At 43.5% G+C, this 8569-nt stretch overlaps 1 protein-coding gene across 1 annotated transcript in view; it reads left to right on the top strand.

Annotated features, from left to right (window-relative positions):
- The first annotated feature begins 1474 nt into the window (after positions 1-1474).
- RGS7BP (regulator of G protein signaling 7 binding protein) overlaps positions 1475-8569 on the top strand; it is a 75283-nt gene continuing 68188 nt past the window's right edge. The window contains exons 1-2 of the mRNA XM_054033013.1: positions 1475-2245; positions 4968-5134. Of these exons, the coding sequence (XP_053888988.1) occupies positions 2087-2245; positions 4968-5134 (326 nt within the window). The 5' untranslated portion in view covers positions 1475-2086. The remainder of the gene's footprint in view (positions 2246-4967; positions 5135-8569) is intronic.

The following is an 8569-nucleotide window of genomic DNA, read 5'->3' as shown; positions in this document are numbered from 1 at the left end:
TAACATTGGTAGTGTGCCAAAATAGACGCCACCAGCATTATAATCACAATGTCATCAAACCCTGCTCAGAGCAGTGGTTACAACAATGGGGACCACTGATACCCAATCTATACTAACACTTCCATTGTTGCTCCCACTGACAGGAGCACTGGTGGGAAGTTTTAAGAAAACAATTTGAATGTAGACAAGGCTATAAAGGTGTCTGCATTCCATTCTGTGTATCCTGGAAACAGGTCTGCAGTCTTGTCCCTTAGAGTGCTTGAATCTCCATGTGCATCTTCAGAGGCAGATTGAGCTCAGAGTTTGTAACGTGCGCCTTTGGTCTTAAAGATGCTATATATGTAAAATATCCCACATTGTACTATGAAAAATTCTGTTTCATGCTGTAGAGAAAGCTATTGTGCAATACCTCAAGTGAGGCAAATTCAGAAGTGACCATTACTGCATTACTACTAACAGGGATGGTGGAGCATAGATTTGTAGTCAGGCCCAGCACCTGAGGTATTGGGTTAGAGCAGAAGCCTGATGAATCAGGGATGTGCTATGTCTGATTAGATTTGGAGAAAGTGGCTGATGACTTGAGCCAATCTTACCACAGCATAGCAGCGTTCTCCTTCTGAGAAGGAAAGTGCATTCGCTCCCTGGGGTGTTTCATGCTTCACCCCATTGTACAGGAATATTATGGGATTCAAGGAGTGTAGAGGAAACGAGAAGAAATGTTTATATAATGCTTTCTACCCTCCAGGAAGAAGGTCTGTTGTGACTGTTGTTTGAGGGTTGAGTCTTTGTGTTGTGCACTGCAGAATCTCCCCTCCCTAACCTCAGATAAGAGCATTTTCTCTGATATGCAAAATTCCATAACAAGAATATTTGTTTTTGTATTCTAGGGACCCATTTTTGATCAAGGAATCAATGATTGTTTAAAAAGACAAACCCCTCCTCCAAATAAGTAACATGATTGTTGATTAGCTCAGGAGCTTTGCAAAAAATCAGATGTGGAACTGTGCTAATTATGGTAAAGGATACTTTTTATAGTACTATAATTGGCGTCAGTTAGCTCCAAGGAGCTATGCACTTACTACAATTGTATCAAAGGGAAAGGGATAACTTTTTTGTGTAAGATTGCTCATGGGGCAAATTGCTCAGCGTTTGTAAGCTGTGACTCTTACAAGTTTAAGGGAGTAGCTATTAAAGCTATCAAATTTTTGCCTCTGACCTGGACACCTACACAATTCAGGCCATAAACACCTCGCTTGAAATATGGGTCGGGGGCAAGGGGTTCACTCTGACACTTCTGCTTTCTAATAATAGAGCCGATGAAGTAATACTGCAAGCGCTGCTCTTTGCGGATGGGATTGGGTTAATGTATACACTGTAGGGGGAGTTGCATGGATGGATCACATTAGTATTCCCGCCCTATCAATGTGCTATGTTGCTCACCACGTCAGTCTGCCCGATTCCCTACGTCTAACCAGTCCCACCAAAGGGTTCAGATGGGATCTTCAGCGAGACGAGCCCTTGGAGACCGGATCAAGGCGAACGCTTAGAGCCCAGGGAGGCGCAGGTCCGCACGCACACACGCGGCCCTTCTCTCCCGGGGGATGAAGAAGCGGGCGCTGCTCTGGGAAGACACCAGGAGAGCCAGCCCCGGCAGCAGCGCAGGTTTTGAAGGCTGAATTCCCTCCTGAATGGCAGCTGCCAGCTGCCAGCCCCGGCTGCCTCTGCCCGACCTGCAAATCGATGCCGAAGGGAGGAGGGCTCAGCGCGCCAGCACGGGGCTCTTTCTGCAGGGGCTGACATGCTGCTGAGCGAGAGAAGTTGACGAGCCCGCTCCCCTGCCTGGCTGTAGTAGGAAGGATGCTGCCGGGCCCCGCGCTCGCTACCCCAGCCCCCCAGCACGCTGAAGGTGACCAGCCGCCGCTGCAGCATCGTAGCCTGTGACTGGAGCGGTGTGGGGAGAGAAAAGTGACTCTGGATCCCTCCTCGGACTCATCGTCGCCGAGCTGCTGCCGCTGGTGGTGGGGGAAACATTTGCCCGCCCCTGCTGGAACCAGTGCAGCTGCTTGTGCTTGGTGGATGCGTATGCATGAGTTCTGCACCGAATGGGCGCAAGAAGCGCCCCAGGACCGCTGGCTCTATCTTCCAGATCAGCAAGCCGCCCCTGGCCGGCAGGGACGGGGAACGCCGGGGCAGCGGCTCTGAGAGCTCCTACAAAACCCAGAGAGCCCTGGAGGACTGCAAGATGGTGGGTAAAACAAAGGGCTTTTTTTCCCCCCAAAAAATGTATTTTTGTAGTTTGCGGTCGTGCCGCTCCCCCTCCAGCTTGTCTATTCCGATCACGTGCAGCTGCACTATTTTTAAAACTGCGGCCCCCGGTTAAGTTGACACCCTGTCGCCCGGCTCGTAATGGCTAAAGACAGACCATGTGCCGCGAGAGGGAGAACACTCCTGATAGATCCTGCAGATTTATGACCCTCAACCCCCCAAATTGTATTAGCAAAATCGAAAACAAGGGTAGCAGCGGCTAGTGCACCAAAATAATCCAGATCCATTGCAGCCCATTGCAAAAACCCGGCTCCGGCACTCTTTCCCCCCCCCCCCCCAAGATCCAGCCCAATTTTGGTCCCAACCCGCCCAAATTCTAATGCCTTGCCTAGAAAGATCACAAGTGTAGCTACTCCAACTGCACTAATAAAATCTGTATCCTGATTCATCTCAGCCTAGCAATGCTGCAAAAACCAGGACCTGGCACCTAGATTCTGCTGAATTCTGTCAATATTGGCCCCAACCCCTTAAAATCCACCATTTAAATAGATAACAAGTAGAGGTGCTTTTAGTATGCCAAAAATGTCTGGACTTCAACACACCTTGGCAGTGCAAAATACTAGATTAAAGCACCAGGATCTTACTGGATCCAGCTAATTTTTGGCCCCCCAAATGTAACAGCACACAATTTCTTCACTAAGGTAGTCACTTAGTATGCCCTAAATATTTGGACCCCAGCATGTTCCAGCAAAACAACAGCACAAAATCCCTCTCCCTGGCACCAGAACCCAGTTGGACCTCAGCAATATTGGGCCCCAACTTTGCAAATTAGAAACTCTACCTAGAAAATAGGTGGAGCTGATGCAATTTTTCATTAAAAATCTGAACCCTGAATATCAGCCCTCTATCATTGGAACATACACTGGGGTACCTGGATCCTGCCAGATCCTGGCAATTTTTGGCCCTACTACTCCAAATTCAACTGTCTAAATAGAGGGAGAAATGTAGCAGCTCCGAGTACACCAAAAAAGTCCAGACCCTGTTGCAAGTTGTCACGGCGGCACTATAAATACATATATCTAGCAACATTTTTTCATTCTAATCCCCCAAATTTGAACAGCTTAATAGAGAAGAAGTGGAATTGGAGAAGCTGCACTATTTAGCTGGTAAAATGTTTAAATTTGAGATTAAAAAAACAAAAGTTTGGGACCAAAAATTGCCAAGACCCAGCAGCATTCAGGTGCTGAATCCAGCTTTTTGTGCTAATGCTGTTCCCAGATGCACAAGGGTCCAGATGTTTTGGTGGCACAGTAGCACTACCATTGTATTCTATTTAGGCAGTGGCTTTGAGGTGATAACTGCCAACATTTGGCTGTCTTCACCAGAATCCGGGTGCCAGATTTGAGATTTTTATGGAACTTTGCACTCCAATGGACTGAGGTCCAGATTTTTTTTTTATTCTTATTCTTATTATTTTGTGCACCAGCATCTATACTTGTTCTCCTTTTAGGCCATGGGTCTTGGGGACTTGAGGCCAAATTTAGCAGGATCCATGTGCTGCATCTGTTTTTTAGCAGATGTATAAGGATGCATTAGGGTCTGGATTGTTTTGGGGCACTAGAAGCAGCTAAACCAGTTCTCTTATTAATGCTAGGGAATTTGGGGAGGAAGGGACAAAATTGGCAGGATCCAGGTACAGGAGCTGGGTTTTTACACCACCCTTGCACAGGGATGCATTGGGGCCCGACCCAAAATTTCTTGGTGCAATATGAGCAGCTACCCTTGCTCTCGATTTAGGCATTAGAATTTGAGGGTTGTCTCCAAAATTTGACTGGATCTGGTAGGATCCAGGTAAAGCCAGATTTTTATCTCCTTCTTCCCAACTACAAGTGGCCTTTATTCATGCTTTTATCTCTAGCAGATCATGATTGCATTGAAAGTCAACATACATTTTGTTTCTTTAAAATAAAAAGAATGCACATTGTAGATTAATGGAACAAAATAATAATCTTTCCAATGTTGTGAATATAAAGATTTATCCAATAGTGTCCAAATGTGTCTGGTAGTGTGATACCGGGTTGGAGTATTCAGTGGCAAGGCTGAGAGGTTTATCTATTTCTTTGTCTGTTTATTTCACACTGGCCAAAGGCTTTCTGGAATACTAAGTAGAAAGTGCCTTTCTAGTACATCTTATCAGCCAACAACTTCAGATCAATTTCAAGTCTGAAACCTGGGTTAGAGGCCAGTGACAGGAAGGAAATCATTACAAAATAAATTAGCAAAGGCTCCAGTGCATAAATGAATGGTACTTTCCACTCCCTAAATGTGTTGCTAATCAGAAACCAGAGGGAGTGAAGGGAATCATCTCTGGAGACATTTTCGTCTTTCATTATGATAAAAAATAATCTCGTGCTACCAGGAGAAGAAAAGCCGTTATTTATGTCTGCATAATATTTAAGATTAACTACCCAAACACATTCAGAGGTTTAGTTGGAATATTACTTTCTTGCAAGAGAATATTTACGATACATATAAGGTAGCTCACATGAAGGCCCTACGTATTTACTAAATGTTAAGGACTTGATCCCATTCTCTGTGAAGTCAATAGGAGCAGGCCTTGAAGTAGGAATGTTTTTATAAATGCCCCATTATTTTATCAGTGTACTTAAATGTTTCATGTAAGTAAACAATCTGTTTTTCAGCTTGTTCAGGAGTTCAATACCCTGGTGGCTCTATACCGGGAGTTAGTCATTTCCATTGGGGACGTCTCCGTCAATTGTCCGTCTCTACATGCTGAAATGCAAAAGACTAGAACCAAAGGATGTGAGATGGCCTATCAGGCGCACCAAAAACTAGCAGCAATCTCTGGGTAAGTGTCTTCTTGTATTTCTTCCATTCAAGCAAGTACCTTCATAATATTCAAGTTTCTGGTTGCTAAACAGTATTTCAAGGGAGCTTTGGGCAAAGGCACCAAACTATTATACTACCAGTCTATGCAGAAATCAGTGTTAGGATTTAAACTAAGAGATGTATGGTCTTGGATTTTACGGAATATACAAACACTTATCACAGCATCATTTTGGGCTAAATCATGCTGCTGATAGGAATTTGGCACTGATGATAGTATCCTATTCATTTCATTGAGACTTTTCTGTAAAGTGAGAAGGGTATGGCCTTTAATTGGCAGTCACAATGCAAAATGTTCAAAAGAATATAATCCGTGGTTGAGCTTCCAGGGTGAAATTCCATGGGCCTGATCCTGCAGTTCTAACACAATGCCCCATCAGTGGGAATATTACATGACTAAAGACTGCAGGAATGGGCCTTAAGATAATATGGTTTTATAAATAGCTAAATAGCCTGTGCAGGGAGAGAAATCACCAATTTGATCACCAAGCAGTTGCAATTTACATTTGTAAAATTTACACCTGCATCTGCTAATACTCTGCTTTACACCTACAGTTGCTTTTGCATGTACAAAACAGGGAGACTAAACTTCTGTCTTTATGGCTATTTACCTCTAGATCAGCAGTTCCCAAAGTTTACCCCAGCATGGATCACATCTTAAAGGAAATATTGTCTTGTAGACCATCTCCTTTCTCATTTGCTTCTGTGTGACATCCCTGTGGGAACTACAGCTGTTGCTTACAACAAAAAGACATAGAGGGGAAATATTTATGTATTTTCATTTCTCTTTAATGTAATGAGTATTTTCTCCTTTTTGAAAAAAAAAGTTAATCACAACATCTCTTCATTTCGTCTTCCCTTCTCATCTGTTCTGTTTCTCTCAGCTGAAAACAAGGATGAGAAAAAACAAGCTCTCTACGGACCACCAGCAAGTGCTCCTCAGACCATAAGTGGTCCACAGACCACAATTTTAGGAGCTATTGCCTTAGATATTTTAAGTTTGGATCCTGCAAGTTGCCTAGTGCCTCCTGTGATTTAAAGAACCGCCTTGTTGTCCACTAAACTTCAATGGGACTTGAACTAACTCAGCATCTTGCAGGATCAAGCCCTTGAAGTGGGACATACTTTAAAATACATAGAATTTAAACATAAATCATTTCCATAATTTACATCTGTATTCACCTATCACATTTGCCTATATTAAATCATCTTTCTTATGTCTGCTAACTCTCTCATCTATTTGTATTGAAATGTGGGCTACAGCCTCCCAGACCATCTTTCCCTATTTGAGTCTGCAGTAAAGCCATATTACTAAATTTGTGATACCACATCCTTGTCATGGTAACAGAATGTGTCATCACAAACTCAGGATTATGGCTATTGCAGGATAAATGAAGAGAAAAAGCGGATCTCTCAAATAAAGGTAAAATCCCCCCCACCTTCATAAAGCCTGAGTATTTGGGTTCTGTGCAGGTGAAGTGCACAGGTATTGAGAGGTGAAATCCACTTGCCAATTAGTGGTTGCTGCATAGCACTCCTGCTTCTGCTGCTTCAGCCTATAAATTGTAGTAGCGGCCCCCAGTACTTCAACATCAGCCATGCAGGGTGTTAGGGCCACTGCATCAACATAAATGTATATCTCCCTTAGCTCGTCATAGCCTTCTGTGCCTGCCTTTGAAGATCCAACATGGAGATGCTTTCTGTGTCACACACAGATGATGCACTGAGATTCCTGTGTGGCTGCTCTGCCCATGATTTCCCCAAGCCAGCCCCTATCGGGCTTAAGTGAGATGGAGAGCGGTATATTGGCCTTCCGTACCACTGGTGAATCTCACTCCAAAACCAAAACACTGCCCAAGCACAGTGCTTTTGGTATAATTTTCTTCAGATTTGATTTTGTGCAAAATTCTCTTTTAAATAGACACTGTTCACTCTGACTTGTTCTCCAAGCAAAAGACAAGCTCTTACAAAACTTAGGTCTGACAGCACTAAAAATACCCCCCCAAAAATAGCTGCTATTTTTAAAATTCATTCCGTTTAGGGGTCATATCAAAGGTAAGGAAATATGCTTGTTTCAAAAGATATGATTTTAACATGTTCATGTCTCAGATAGAAATCTGATGCACTCACAGAGATGTCCTGCAGGTGCTATGAAATTGACATTGTAACTCATCTAAGACTGTATTAAACAACTGTAAATAATGTGATATCCATAACAACTGGTAAGTATTAAAAACCCAACAGTTCACTATAAATTGCTTATTTTGTCCAGTAGGCATTTCACAAGATGTGCGTCACATGTTTAACCTCCTTCACCTGAATAATGAGAGCAACAGTGAGAGCCTAATTAACTTGTTTCATGCAGTGTTTGAGGACTGGATTAAGCCGGCCAGGTCAGGGAAGGTTGGGGATACAATGAGGATTCAGAGTGGAAAAGAAATAGAGATGGCAACAGACATGGAGTATCGGTCCCTAATTCTGTAAGAAGAATGATGTATTGCACAGGGGTTGGGGTCTGGACTGAGATAGGATAAGACAGACTGGAGGGGGAAACGCATTAGGGATGGTAACATAATAGAAAGGAAAGAAGCAGGAGTAGAGATTTTTGAGGACTAGAATGCACTGGTAAGGAGGCAGCAGCATAAGGAGAGGCAGAATTGGAAGGAAACATGGGAGGATAAAAAGTTAGAGCAGAAAATAAATGGACAGAAATGAGTGGGGAACAGGAAGAGAAGGCACCCGTTGTGGAGGGAGGGAAAAGGTGCACCTGAGGAGGAGGGCAGTTAGCAAAGGAAAAGGAGGGATGGGTGTTTTCTGTAGCCTTTAAAAATAAATGAGAGAGGGAGAGACATAAGAAGAAAGACAAAAAACAAAACAGCAGGAAAAGTGTTGCTTTGGCACTGAGTTTGTTGTGGGGACACAGCCCTGGGTGGCCCTGCTAAATATAGACAATGAAGAGAAAAGTTTAAAATATCAGTGGTTTTTTTAAATTAAACTACAATTATTGGTTAAAATCAAGACCAAGAAGAATGTCTAACATTGCCTCTGTGGTAGTTAGCACCACTTAAAATATATTGTACCCAAGTTAAAGGAATAAGAAACAGCTGAAAATATTAAGTAGCCATAAACATGTTTAATCAAAACTGCATGTTCTGTTCATACACTGAATACCACGGGAGTCTCTGTGTCCTGCACGTATAGTCCCTGAAAATTCTGATACAGCATCCAAAGTTACAGTAGTCCTGGTGTGATGTATTGTCAGCTGGGCAAAGCCACCTCCCCAACTCTCTTGCCTTCTCTTATGGACCTGGTTTAGGGGTTCACACAAGAGAGAGGGCAGAGACTGGTCAGGTCAGGGGTGAGGAGCGAGCATACAGAAGCAGGGCCAGAGCTAGTG

Source organism: Malaclemys terrapin, chromosome 6, assembly GCF_027887155.1.
Source record: "Malaclemys terrapin pileata isolate rMalTer1 chromosome 6, rMalTer1.hap1, whole genome shotgun sequence".
In the NCBI taxonomy this organism is placed as follows: domain Eukaryota; kingdom Metazoa; phylum Chordata; order Testudines; family Emydidae; genus Malaclemys; species Malaclemys terrapin.
This window is presented reverse-complemented; position numbering and strand designations above follow the sequence as displayed.